Below are 15,328 nucleotides of genomic sequence, written 5' to 3'. Positions count from 1 at the left end.
TAACTATAAACAGTATAGTGCGTAGCAGTTGAAAGACTTAATATACACCTAGTTTCACCAAAACATGTTTGAAAAAGATATGTAATCTATTTTGTTCAAAATATAATATGAAATTTGTAACAAATCTTCTATTTTTTTTTTAAAGGGTGATCACCTGAAAAAGGTTTATTTTTGGCACCATTCTGATACCTATCTCATAGCAAAGCAAAAATGTTTTAAACCAAAAAGGGTTTACCTATTTTGGCCTTCCGTTACAACTGAAAAACAACTAATATTCATTATAATAATTTCATAAATAATTAGAAACATCATCAGAAAGACACTTGACACTTTGTCCATGAAAAGAAAAGTCTCTGATTCAATGAGTATTTCATCATTTTATTCACAAAATATAAGCAAGACTTACATCCTTTTCTGGTGAAACTGTTCTCTTCAAATAACTTTATGGGGAGGGCCTTGAGATTTATCAGTTATAAAACATGTTATAAAGAAAACATTTTAAAATTTACAAATACAAATCAGTACTTTATACAAGAATTTTCTCTACAAAGTTCACCGATCAATGTAAAAAATAATCTGTTTCAACTTAATATAAGGCATGCCCAGTTTATGTCATTTTGTAGAATTATTTTTGCTTTGTGGGAGACTTTTCTCTTCGCCGATCCTGATTTCTCCTTGATTCTCTGGAATGTTCGGTGTATCTGCTAGATTTTTCCCAATGCCTCTCTGCACCATTCTGATATCTGTCTTCATCACTTCTAGAGCCTGAATGCTTTCTATCTGTTTCCCTTGATTTTGATCTATCTCTTCTTCTAAAATGTTCATTGTCCTTATTTCTATGTCTGTGCTTCTCATTTTCAGAAAAAGAATTTCTTCTCTCTCCTTTTTTCTTTTTGTGATCACCATGCTTATTCTCCAAATCTCTGTGCATTTCCTGATCTCTGTCATTCACAATTCTACTGTCATTATTTCGTTCAGGGGGAACACTTCTGTCGGACATGTGCTTTGTTGTGGGATCTCTCCCATTTGAATCTCTTAAATTTCGATCTCTGTGTTTTTCTGACCGCCTGTCTCTCTCAGTCCTTGTTTCCTGGTGCCTGTGCTCTAGTCTTCTTTCTTCATGTTTTCTATCATTTGTTTGTTGGCTCCTGATCAATTTATCAACTTCTTTACTTTTGGTCTTTCTTTGTCTCTTCTTCCGTATATCTTTAGCTGCATTTGTAACATAAAACAAAGTTAGCTTTTGTTTTAATCTTAATTTCATAATTTCACAATCAGATTTACTAATACAATATAGTCTTACTAATTCATATAAACTGGATGCAAAGTTAAGGCGACTGAATAGAAAGAATGATGACAGAACATTTAACAAAATGCATAATTTTTAAGAATATATAATACCTCAACATTAGTTACCAAAATGTTACTTTGACCCTTAGACTCAAAAGAGTAAGCAGAAATTTTAAATAAACTACAGAAAATGTTATAAAGACATGTATAAAGTGACTAGAATGGTACATTTCTTTTTTTTTATGAAGTGACTAGAATGGTACATTTCCACTTACAAAATTCAGCTAAAAATGAAAATCCTAGCCAATGTGTGTATACCATATGAAATATTATGACAGACCTGGTATATCACACACACCAGCAACATCACTTCCTGAATGTGAGAGAGGAGAACTGGGTGTGCTTGGCACTTCTCGGATGAAAACCTCTTCCTACAGAAACAACAGTTCTGCTCTCTGATGCTATTGGAAAAGCGCTGACTGCACTGGTAAGAGAAGATATGTGGAGATCCAGTCACAGGCCACAAGGCCTTGGTTCTGAAAAAACTCTTCTAAAAAGGCCTTGGATAATTTCCTTTTACTGATCTAGTCACAAGTATAAATACAGTGTAATACTGCGTATACTGAAATAACTTACTACTTTAAGCAGTACTTACTACTTACTACTTTAAATACAGTGTAATACAGTGTATACTGAAATAACTTACTACTTTAAGCAGTAAAACAAATTTAATCACTTTATCTGTGTTTTTTAATTTGGGTACATAAATCAAGGTGTTGAAATGACCAAGATTTCTGTCAAGCTCTGTGCACAGAAAGAAGAAAATAAGGTAGAAAACTGCCTTTTCTCAATTCTTAATTCTGCCCTAAAACGCACTGTGCCAACCCACTTCTTCTGCTAAATGCCTACCTTTGGCACACAGTATATAATTGGTTGGTTTGCCACTGAGGATCTATTCCTCTGGTTCCTATCAGACAGCTCAGCTGAGCTGCAGCTCCCCAGCAGAAACCATCTGGCTCTGTGCTTAACCAACATCTCTCTGACCCTGCTCTACATCACTCTCAGAGCTTTACTGACATTAAAACCCATCCATGTAACAGCATAAAATCTCCTCTCCCTTTGCTATGCTTGCTTTATAATTTCCTAATTTGGGGACAGTTCATACATACTGCTTTTATGCTATTTAATACTTTATTAATAAAACAAAGTTCTCTACTGAAATTGTATAATAAGTCGAATTAATTTTGAATCAGCAAGCTTCCTTATTGCAGCAATTCATGCTGTGTTATCATCTGTTCTCAAACGGATATGATGAAATAACAAATTCTGTAGAATTTAAAAAGGAGAATGTTAAATGAACAGTGTTGGTATATTGCAATTCAAGAATAAAAGTTCTTGTAAGCAAATGGAATCTTGCTGTGATAATACAAAACACAGAGAGCCCCACATTTCTGGTTGCCATAGAGTATACATAAAAAACATCTTTGAAATCTGAGTAACAAGCGAGGGAACACAAGTATAAAGATCAGCCTTCTAACTTAAGGCTACAGGGAAAGTACTACCTCAATGAAGCAGACGAAGAAAGCAAAACAAGAAGGATGTGCACTTTGGACAAGCAGACAACCCTTACTTGGATTAAGATAGTATAATGGAAGAAAGCACAGTTGACCTTATGTAAAACAACACAGACCTTTTCAGAAAATGTGAACCAGAATCAAACTTTGAAAAGAATCTTTTACTGCAGCATTTTCACTTCTAAGTAGGGTAGAGAAGTCAGTAAAAAACCTGTGCTCCTTTTGAAAACAACTGGAAATGCCAGATAAAAATTTTAAATCTTCCCTTGAAAGGCACTAAAGATCTGAATAACTTCTGATGCTATAATGGAAGGAAGTGCTCAAAAGAAAAGGATGGGGATAGGTCAAAAGTAGACAGAAGTCACGCTGAAGGAACTCCTAGTTGTCAAGCATGAAATGATTTGAACAAATGACTGTATTGAACTTTAACCCCCCAAATAAAATAATCATGAGTCCATAGTGATATACAGTTGAATAAATAAAAGAATGAGGAAGAATAACTTTCTTACAGAGGAAATGCAATGACTAAAAGTATTAGAAAATAGACAAACAGAAAATCACCAACTAAAAAACATGAAAGCAATAAACACTGCAGGTAAGATCCAAAGATGGATATTAAAATTAGTAGGTACAAGCAGAAAGAGAAAGATTTTCACAGTATCAAATTATCTCCCTACAAGGTATTAATTTTACAGAGAACAGATTCCGTAAAACATCCAGCAGACACCGCTTTACTCAAGTGATCAAGGTCACCAAAAAGAAAAAAAGGTATGAATATCATAAACTCTTGATGAGATGCACTAAGAAGGATATATCTTTTGTATGGGTTCTTACCAAAAATGCCTATCCTCAGTCTAATCATGAGAATACATCAAACAAACCTCCACACTGAGGGACAGGCTGCAAAAATACATGACTTGAGGACTTCAGAAGTGTCACGGCAAATCAAAACAAGGGAAGACTAGAAGAAATATCACATACTGCAGAAGAGAATGCAATTAAATGTAAGAGTCCTAAAATAAGAAAAGGACATTAGGGATACTGATGAAATTCAAATAAGATCTGTAGACTACTTAAAAATAATGTTTCCCAATGTTAATTTTCATCACTGTAGTATGGTTGTGTAAGGAGCTAACATTAGGGGATGCTAGATGAGGGGGATATGGAAATTCTCTGTACTATCTTTGCGACTTTGCTATAAAATTAGTTTAAAAAAAAAGTTAAAAAGGAAAAAATAAGTTAAGTCATCAGAGAGCTAGTGAAATAAAATGAGACTAAGAAGAACCAAAAATGATGAGAAGGCAGAAGCATAGAGAAGTAAGCTGACATTCTACAACCACTTTCTTCCTGGCAACATCTGCTGATTCAGGGCTGCTGCTGAGGAGCAGAAAGACAGCAGAGCTCTGGCAGCCTCATAGGGCTAGAAAGACAAGAACGGGGCTAGTTACCTGCCATATGTACATATGCAAAAGATACTTATCTGAAATACATAAATAACTCCCATAAATATAAAAAAAAAGACAATTAAAAAAATTGTCAAAAGATTTGAAAAGTCACTTAACAACAACAAAAATCAAAGGACAACAATACATAAAACGGTGCTGAATTTCAATAGTGATCAGGAAATGCACATTAAAACTAAACCACAATGTAATACCATTACATACCCAACACAATGGCTAAAACAAAAAAGACAGCCAATTTTAAGTGTTAGTGAGGCTGAGAGCTGCTGGAACTTTCGTATGTGGCTGGTGGGAGTGTATAATGGCATAACCACATGATAAAATGGTAGTATTCACTAAAGTTAAATATATGCATACCCTACCCTATACCTATAGGTATATACCTAATAAAAATGTGCACACATAAATACACAAATACTACAGGAGAGTACACGTGGAAACATCATTTATAAATCTAAATGTCCACAGAGTGAAAAATATAAAGATACTATGGTATATTCATACACTGGAAAACCCACAACCCAATATTGAAAGAAATAAGCCAGACATACAGGAGTTCATAATGTATAATTCTAAAGTTAAAAACAGACAAAACAAACCTATGGAATAACAAGTTAGAACAGCAGCCACCATAAGGATGGGAGGGTAGTAAGTGGGAAGGGGAACATGAAGAACCTCTGGGGTACTGGTAATTCTTCTGGGTGCAGCTAGTCATATTAGATGTGTTCTCTATATAAAAATTCACGCACCATGTGAGGTATATACCAAATGTGTAGGATCTATCAATTACAAACATAAAGCTTTACTCTTAAAAGTAAAGAAACCTTAATATTTATTTAATATAAAAATATCAGGGTAGCTCTTATAAACTAGATTATACACATGACTACGTATGTTATAGGCATATGGCATTTCAGTTAACACTCCAATAAATATTTGCCAATGAAATAATCTTCATTTTTACGAAGAGAATTCCAAAAGATTATCTCAGCATTTTAGATGTTGTAAGAAACTACAGATTGCGACAGTGATAGATGAATATGATCATTTATATATTATTAATTGTGGCTTTTAATTAACTGAACTATAAAATAAATAAGCAATCAAATTTTCTTCTCTTATTATAAATATCACCAGAAATATACTTGTTAGAAAAGAACAAGATAAATTATAAACGAGCTGCACTACCTGAGGCAGAGCTGCGACTGCTGGTAGATGAAGAATCACTTTCTTCACTGGAAGATTCTGAGCTGCTATTGCTGCTGTCAGAATCAGAGTCAGAGGAGTCAGACTCTGAAGAGGAGGATGCTGAAGAGGAAGAAGATGGGGAGGATTTATTTTTCTCAACATCTGGTTTCTGTGCCACGATGACCTTTGGCGTATTTTTGAGATGCTCACGCAATTCATCCCTAATTAAAAACATAACGTTAGGTTTTGCTTCAAAGGCAACTGGGAGTAATTTTTCAAGTTGAAAATAAAATTACAAAATAATTCTTACGTTAAACCCCCAAGACCTATTGATGTAAAGAAGTTGATGGCAAACCGAGTATTTCTTGGATTATCTCGGGGTAATAATCCTTCAAAGAATGGCTGTAGAGTTCTAAAAACAAAAGAAAAATGAACAAAAGAGAATAGATTGTTTAAAGACAAAAAGGTAAAATTCTTACACAGCCAATTTTCAAATTTCCTATATATTAAATTAGTAAATGGAAGTGGTTTATTCCACTTATTAGGTTAGATAACATGAAAATGAAATGAATAGGATCAAGCAATAATTTACTAACTTTGATTTCTACAATTATGCAACAGAGGTGATTTTGTAACAACTTTTTTGTATGCAAACTACACACACATAAAAAAGGTAAATATATAGACACACGTGCACATGTGAATATAGGTAGAGTATGTATACATACATGTATATATATAGTTTGTATGAAAAATCTTAAAAACCTCTATAGTGTGTGCATAATTATATACACATACAGCACTGTGCACAACACTGGAAGAGAAGGGAAGTAGTCAACAGAAGGGGATATCAAAGATGATAACCACATCCACATGACTAACGGCTGAAGTCCTAGAGGACTTAACATTTGCTTTTGTAATCAGAGGTGGACTTGTATCTGTTAAAGAGGGGAAAGCCCAAAGTCAGTAAGAATAAAAAGAGCTTAATGAGAAACCTACTCATCCTTTAATCTTGAATTCAGTTTAGGGAGACCCATGTATTCACATAGTTCCTGGAAAAATATTTTGACGAAAATTCTACTGGATGATGTGGTGGTTTCTTCACTCAGTTTTATACATTCAAGAACCTGAAAATTTAAAAAGGATAATTTTATTTTGATTTTCAAAAGACAAGACATAGTGACCAGTATGGATTAAGAGTTTCCCAAAATTATGATTTTCACCTTCAAGCACAATCATCTCTGAATACCTTCCCTTATGGTGACATAAAGTCTAATCGTCTATACTAATTTTCAAAATGTTAACATATTACAGAAATAGATTTCATTCTCTTTCTTGAGTAATGTGCTTTTTATAGCAGGAAAGTTATCTATTCTTGAGCATATAAAGTTGCAGAAAAGATTATAAGCCCCTAAGCCTCACTCTTCAAAATGTGGTATATATGAGGACTTGGGGCAAACTGTCACTTAGAGTATTAGGCAATAGTTTTGTATAGTATGTATAATACACAATAAAAGTAGGCAGAAAGAATTATTATTTATTCTGAATACTAAGATTGTGGATTGAAAACTGAAACTCCTAAAAGAGATATTTTAGGGAAAATAAAAAGAAATCTCCAGTTTTTATGGGCTATGTTCTCTAGAAACCTATTTGTCAACTGTTTAAAACTCTGACTTTTCTCAAAGAAGGTTAAAAAAAATAAAAAATTATTATAATTAGGCTCTAGTATTAGCTTACAAATATCTATTAAAGTAGCTGGACAGGTTTAGCTGGCCGGACTGGTATAGAGATGGAGCTAACATTCAGGAATTGCAAGGCTGGTGTAGTAGGATGTAAAACAGAACCACAAAAGACACCTACATTCTAATCCCTGGAACTCTAAGCAGTCCACTCCCAAAAAGTCTGAGTCTAAGTGGTTAAGCCAAGGATCTTGAGAAGGGGAGATTATCCAGGTTTATGTGGGCTGTTCTTCAAAGCTACCACGTGTACCTTTGTAACAGGGAAGCAGAGGGAGATATTATATACCCAGAATAGCAGAATGCCATGTGACTATAGAGGCAGAGACTAGTGTAAGGTGGCCACAAGCCACAGAATGCTGACAGCCACTAGAACAGTGGCTCTCAACCTTTCTAATGCTGCAACCCTTTAATATAGTTCTTCATGTTGTGATGACCTCCCCACCAAAGAATTATTTTCGTTGCTAATTCATAACTGTAATTTTGGTACTGTTATGAATCAAAATGTAAATACCTGACATGCAGTATGTATTTTCATTGTTACAAATTGAATATAATTAAAGCATAGTGATTAATCACAAAAACATGTAATTATATATTGTAAAACACTTATTTCTAATTACAAATAAATGAAATTTTGTCTTTAAAAAAAAAAGTAGCTGGACATACTTAGTACTTAAAAGTACTACAAAAACTTATCCAGTGTTTATAAGCCCTGATGACAACTGCCTGATTATAACATCAGGTATGGTATTCTACAACGTGATCCTCATGTTTCCTCTTGGATGTAACCCTCTTTTCCTTTTTTAAAAAATAATTCCTGGGCGGCGCCTGTGGCTCAAAGGAGTAGGGCACCAGTCCCATATGCCAGAGGTGGTGGGTTCAAACCCAGCCCTGGCCAAAAAACTGCCAAAAAAAAAAATTCCTTTAGTAACTTAGTTTTTATAAACTACCTATAAACTTTTTTTTTTTTGTACTATTGCTGAGGGCATATCTTATCTCTGCTCTTATACAGTAACCTTGAAAGCAGGGACTACATGTAATTTACTCTAAATATTATACAGTACCTTTCTCTGTGAATGGGAACACAGGCTAAATAATGATGGTTGAATGAACAGCAGCTATATAATAAATGCTAGCTTAAAGAATACATTTCAGAAAAAGAGCGCATTAAGAATGTGCACAAACGAGCACATTTAAGAATGCACTCTGGATCAGAATTTCTGAAAATTTGAAATTGTGATCCAGAGCACATTTCCCCATCAAGAATCTATCTTTCCTTCGTCTAACTATCAATGCAGGATATCTTCCCTATCATTTACCCAACCTCAATGTCTGCTAAGAAAGAACACATTTTGTCAGGAAAGTCATTTTTCTTGAACCCTAACAAGGGAACTCAGGGAGAGTTACTCCCTTAGGAAACAGGGACAGTAATTCAGAGACATATTTGCCACCAAAATAAAGTCATAACTGGATATGAATGGGCACACATATGTGTGTACACAGATCAGATGAAAATCTATAATACTGTCCCTGAAAATATTCCTAGCCATCACTATTGAAGCATACTGTGATGTTTCGTCTAAATATAAGAAATAGTATTCCTTGTATATTATTTACTTAGTTTTTTGATTCCATGCTACATGAACATAATCTCAAAGATAGCAGTTCTACTATAAGTTTACTACATTGCCTTTTAAAGCACATTTCCTAACGGGAATACTGTGAGCTTACACTACTATTTATTAAAGAATAACAGGAAATTAGGAAGGAAGAATAAATATTGACCCATCTACTTACACTCCATGGAAGTGAATCAGTGTACAAAAGGTGAGCAAACATCTTAGCAACATTTCTCAATTTGTTTGTTTCCAAGCGATGGATTGTATCATACTGTTCCTTGAATATACTTTCAAAGGATTCCATGTACTCTTTTTTTAGCATGCAAAATCTCTAATAAATAAAAAAACATCAGCACCATTATAAATTCAATGTCAATATAATCATGAACACATTAAACCTTTCTATATTTACTGAATCAAACTATATATATATATATATATATCTTCAAAGAATATACAACATATCACTAAATCTTTCTGTAGCGTATGATGGCTTCATGTACCTGAGATTTACATGAAAAACAAAATGATAAATGTAGCTGATCAGAGACACATACATTTGTATATATACACATACATTTTTACCACCCTGTGGGTAGAGCTTGGATTTAAAAAAATATTTTAGCTCATGCTTTACTTGTGTTACCTGAACATGTGCTTAACGTTAGTAACTACTTTGAGAGTTTGACAAGATAGCAATTAATTGTCCTCTTGGGAAATTGTCATGAAGCATTTAAGATTTCAAAAAGTTCTAGAAAATGATATGCAAAGTTAAGGCACTGCAAAAATTAAGTGACAAAGGAAGATGCTGAAGAAAGTGGGAACCCCAAGAAAAGAGAGGATAATTTACTTTTAGCAAAGATATGTCATTATATTAGGTCATACCACAAAAAAGAACCATTAATTCAAAATATTCACATTAAGAATTCTTTAGTGCATCTATTAAATTCTAACATTAAAAAAAAAAGGATGAAACTCACCCCAGCTAATAAGCCAAAAAATTTCTCATATGTCCTTTGTTGAGCACAGCAATCTAGTATCATGTTGCAGAGTTCTTTCTGTTTGGAAAAAATATTACATTAATGATTCGAAAAACAATGGGGATCTATACTGCATGATAATTTACCAATATGATAGCAGTTGATAACAACTGCCTGCATTTTAAAATAAGGGCTTAAAATGCTTTAAAAATTCTGTGAACTTTAGTAATTAGGGCAAAATAAAAACGTCAGTTAGTGTTAAGCATACTTTTTGAAAGCTTTGGTCTGAGAGCTTCTATACCCATTTATGTTAGATTAATTATAAAATTCTAAATTTGCATATGTATGAACCACTTCAAACAAACCTAGGATAAGAAACAGATATATCAGGGAAAGATGGCATATACTGCATTCTTAAAGGATCCTATGTAGAATTCTCTTAAATATAGTTTCACCAACACATCTAACAATACATATCCCAAAAATACAAACTCAGTTGCTCAGGAATATATTTACTTAGTATGGAAACAGCAGAACATGAGGAGTCTTTACAGAAGACTCACAAATGGACACAACTTCAATGTTAACATAAATTACCTCTGGTTGATAAAGAAAAAAATGTACACTTGTACTTGAATGCCTATTGCAGCACAACTCACAACTGCAAATTGTGCCCATCAATACATGAATAGATTAATAAAATGTGGTATATGTACGCTGCAGTACTACTTAGTCATAAAAAGGTAAATTAATACCTTTTGTAACAACCTGGATGGAACTGGAGACCATTCTCCTAAGTGAAATATCACAAAAATGGAAAGCCAAACACTGTATGTTCTCACTATTAAACTGGACCTAACTGATCAACATTCAAGTGCACATATGTAAGTAAACTCAACAAAGAGGGAATGGGTAAAATTACTCCTACTGGGTACACTGCACACTATCTGGATGACAGGTACACCTATAACTTTGATTCTAACTGTACAAAAGCAATTCACATAGTCAAAACACTTGTGCTCCCTTTAGTTAACAGTCTGAAGTAAATAACACTTCCAGGATAAAGAAGAAAAAGAAAAATGTATTTAAAGGAACAACAACAAAAAACTCACCTCTGGCTGAATTTTCTAACCTCAAAGTAATATTATGCATATAGATCAATCTATACAAATATAATTGTGCAACTGCTAGAATAATATGTTGTCCAATCAGCTATTTAGCTCCCTTGAAAAGCTTTCTGTGAAAATTCTGTTGAACTAATAATCAGTAAGTACCATCACCACAAATGATTCATACTTAATAAGAAATTTTTAATTAACAAATATTATTTATTAGTTCATGAAATAATCCTAATAAAGTATTGATTATAGTAATTTCACAAGTGAAGAAAATCAAGTAACAGCAAGTAAATAGAGACAAAATGAAAAAGGTATATACTCATTCTCTGATCACCAGTATACAATCAACTAAACCTCTTTTAAACACTTATCAGAAAGTTAAACAAATGTTTCCCCAAACATACTAACTGCAACATATTCATTTACTTCTATAAACAAAAAATGTTTATTCTTTATAATGTTTATTCCTATAAAAATGTATATTCTTTTAGTTAATTTTTACGTTTATATTTTCAATTAACAATTTTGACATACTGTCGTATTTTAAAATATAGGATGCAACCTAAGTAAAAACTGTAAATATTAAAAAAAAGGTTAATAGGTATTTATTGTACATATCTATATAAATAATTGTGTCAGAGACTCCAAAGGAAGGAGTGCTCAGGGCAAGAACCCAGAAGAACCTCAGAACAGACACTCAAAATTGTGCTAACAGGGTAGCCACTAGCCACATGTGGTTATTTAAATTTAAATTATCTACTTCAGTTTCTTAATCACATCAGTCATATTTAGATTACTAGAAAGCCATATATGACTAGTGGCTATAGTAGCAGAGGGTACAGTATATTTTAATTTCCATCAATGCAAAAAGATCTATTGGATGGCACTTGTTCTTGGTGTTAGTTTACTCATGGAACAATCTTCTCAAAGGTCTCACATTAAAACGTAGGGTGACTTTCAGATGCCATTATACTGCCAGATTTTAAAAACAGATTAGTTTCACATTATTTCAATTAAAAAAAATGTTTATAAATACTTAAGTTCCAAAATGGTGTACTCTATCAAAATTTTATACAGTACTAAAAACTTTAAAAACTGAGGCTTTTCTAAATTCTTCCCCATTATGTTAACTTGATGTATTAATATTCAACTTCCCTTTCAACTTTTTCTACCAACATCGTTTTTTTTTTTTTTGAGACAGAGCCTCAAGCTGTCCCCCTGGGTAGAGTGCTGTGGCATTACAGCTCACAGCAACCTCCAACTCCTGGGCTCAAACGAGTCTCCTGCTCCGCCTCCCAAGTAGCTGGGGCCACAGGCACCCGCCACAATGCCCGGCTATTTTTTGGTTGCAGCCGTCATTGTTGTTCGGCGGGTCCGGGCTGGGGATTCGAACCTGCCACCTTAGGTGTACGTGGCTGGCGCCTTAGCCGGTTGAGCTATAGGCGCCGAGCCCAACCCCAACATCATGTTTTGTAATAATATAACAGTTAATTGGGTTTTAAACAATAAGACACGGTAATATGCTGATAGCACTGCTAATAGTATTACTTGCGAAACAAATTACTCTCTTGCCTAGACTCAATGCAATTATAAGTTATTCCCTCTGGCTTATAATGAAATATTTTAACATTTTAATTAACTATTAGAGCAATTTTAGGAGTCTTCTGAGTGCGTGAAAATAGAAGCACTAACATACTCTTCCAAATATTATCAAACTATGTTGAGGTTAGTTCTAGAATAACTATCCTCTGGATTAATAGTAATAAAATTTGTAATTACTTAGCTATATTCCTCAAATAATGTGACAAGATCACACATTCATTTTAGTGTCAATTATAATTTTAAAGATTAATTTACTAATTTATTTCCTTCCAATGATGATATACCAAGTGCATGCAGCCAGAGTATAAACAGGTACTATACTAATATAAAGAAAATTTAAAAGGAAAAAAGAATGTTTTAAATTTGAAAAGAATAAACTTTTCTCAAAATTCCATACCATGGCATTTCCGGAATTTTCTGTAAGGGACCAGAGAGTAAATATCATACTTCTGATAAAACCACTTATTAATGCTGTGATATGAAAATGGCCACACACAATACATCAGTGAGTGATGTACTGACTGAGTGTAGTAATGTTATAATAAAACTTTATTTGTTGTTTGTTTGTTTTTTATTAAGTCATTTGTACATAGATCATGAATACATTTATGCCATTATGGGATTCAATGTGTTGATTATTTATACAAATTGGAGTGCTTACATCCTACTAATCAAAATAGCTGTGGGTAAATAAAACTTTATTTGTAAAAACAGGCGCCAGGATTGGGCAACACAGTCAATAGTCACAGTCAGCTTCTGTCAACCCCAAATAATACATCATATTTAAAGTTTTAAGACAAGGAACTTCTATCTAGAAGAACCAGAAACTAAATTTCCTATTAGGGCTCATACATTCACCCTGGCAACTGTGCCAGGTCTACCTCATGTAAAGCAAGGTGTGAAAAACAAAACCAACAGACTGTTGGCACAGGTTCTAAAGACCTAAAATCTAGATGGGGAGAGAGCAATATATACACAATACATAAATAAAAGCTAGAAGAAAAAAATAAGATAATCTTATCAACTGTTCTTTATTATCCTTGGCATTGAATTTGATACTTTGAATAGAAGTATACCAAGTTGTAAGACAATGAGTTCCATGAGGCTAAGTGGGAGCTATATTTACTTTATAGATTGCTAAATCCTTGACACCTTGTAGAATGCCTGACACACTGTATAAATTGAATACATTTTTTGTTGAATAAACATGATGAATGAAAAAAATAATACAGATTCCTTTATATCTAACTACAGCAACATTAACAACATGTGCCATCATCTTGTAATTTCTACCACAGAAGAATGCTTTTTTTAGTGTATAAAGAAGATGGATCACGTAATTCATTAATGAATAAACTTCCTATTGCATTAAGGTTATAACTTCATTTACAGGAAAGCATTCAAATACTCTATGTAAAGTGTCATGTTTCAGGACTCTTTCTCTATTCCCACATCTCATTCAAGCAGACAAGGTAATTCATTGGCGTAGCTTCTACAAAACACCCCAGTTTTTAGTTATTTTAAAATTATCAAAAGCTACTTTTAAAAATGAATATTCAGGACAGAGGTATTGCTTCAATTCATGAAACCTAACTATTAACTCCCTTAAGTATTTTTATAACCAACATATATTTCCTAGTAGAAAAAAAACTATTAACATACTGTTTGACTTTCAGGGAATTCCATTTTCAGCAACTTGTGAGCACATTCTTCAAAATCTAAACTGTGGGAATAAGATGGTCACAATAGGTTAAAAGCTGACAGCATAAAAAGTAGCAATCTTTTATATATGAGAATCTTATTTTAATGATTGTTTTGAATAATCTTTTAACTATAATTTCATATTATTATATTACGTATATTAAAAAAAGCATAGCTCTTAACTTAGAAGAATGAAGTACCGACATGAGTGAACTTTGAATTATGCTACGTAAAAGAAGTCAGGCACAAAAAGCCACAAAGAGTACGATTCCATCTACATAAAATATCCAGGCAAATCCACAGACACAGAAAGTAGGCTAAGGAAATAGGGAGTTCAAGGTTGTTTCAGAATGATTAAATGTTCTGGAATTAGATAGTGGTGGTGATTGTATAACTTTGTGAATATGCTAAAATCACTCATAATCATGTATCACTTAACGTGATTTCACCATTGTACAAACACCACACAGTCCACTAAAATAAGCCTAGATGGTACAGTCTGCTACAACACATAGGCTATATGGCACAACTTGCTACTCCTAGGCTACAACCTGTACAGCATGTTATTGTACTGATTATTGTAGGCAACTATAACACAATGGTAAGTGTTTGTGTATCTAGACATATCTAAACATAGAAAAGGTATAGTAGGGCGGCGCCTGTGACTCAGAGTAGGGTGCCAACCCCATATACCAAGGCCGGCGGGTTCAAACCTGGCCCCAGCCAAACTGCAACCAAAAAAAAAAAAAAAAAAGAAAAGAAAAGAAAAGATATAACAAAAATTACAATATTATAATCTGAAGGACCGCCACCATACAAGGGTTCTGTTGTTAACTGAAATGTATTGTAGAAAATGAATGTCATCATACATTTTAAAAGGGTAAATTTTATGGTAAGTGAATAAAATCTCAATTTAAAAGAAGCAAAAGTAAAAATAAAAAAGATCAAGTACATATATTGATTTTTTTTATTACTCTCTCAAAACAACCAACCTCAAGCCATAACTAGTCAGAGAAAAAGGTTAGTATTATATATGGCTTTCTTCATTTTAGTT

General features: G+C 33.3%; 1 protein-coding gene across 1 annotated transcript in view; it reads right to left on the bottom strand.

Annotated features, from left to right (window-relative positions):
- Positions 1-362: 362 nt before the first annotated feature.
- The window catches only part of CWC22 (CWC22 spliceosome associated protein homolog), a 59,023-nt gene continuing 44,057 nt past the window's right edge, over positions 363-15,328 (bottom strand). The window contains exons 14-20 of the mRNA XM_003791470.3: positions 14,236-14,296; positions 9,854-9,931; positions 9,052-9,204; positions 6,515-6,642; positions 5,826-5,927; positions 5,516-5,736; positions 363-1,212 (exon numbers count right to left, since the gene is read on the bottom strand). Of these exons, the coding sequence (XP_003791518.1) occupies positions 626-1,212; positions 5,516-5,736; positions 5,826-5,927; positions 6,515-6,642; positions 9,052-9,204; positions 9,854-9,931; positions 14,236-14,296 (1,330 nt within the window). The 3' untranslated portion in view covers positions 363-625. The remainder of the gene's footprint in view (positions 1,213-5,515; positions 5,737-5,825; positions 5,928-6,514; positions 6,643-9,051; positions 9,205-9,853; positions 9,932-14,235; positions 14,297-15,328) is intronic.

This window comes from Otolemur garnettii, unplaced genomic scaffold, assembly GCF_000181295.1.
Source record: "Otolemur garnettii isolate 467f Iridium unplaced genomic scaffold, OtoGar3 scaffold00048, whole genome shotgun sequence".
NCBI lineage: Eukaryota > Metazoa > Chordata > Mammalia > Primates > Galagidae > Otolemur > Otolemur garnettii.
This window is presented reverse-complemented; position numbering and strand designations above follow the sequence as displayed.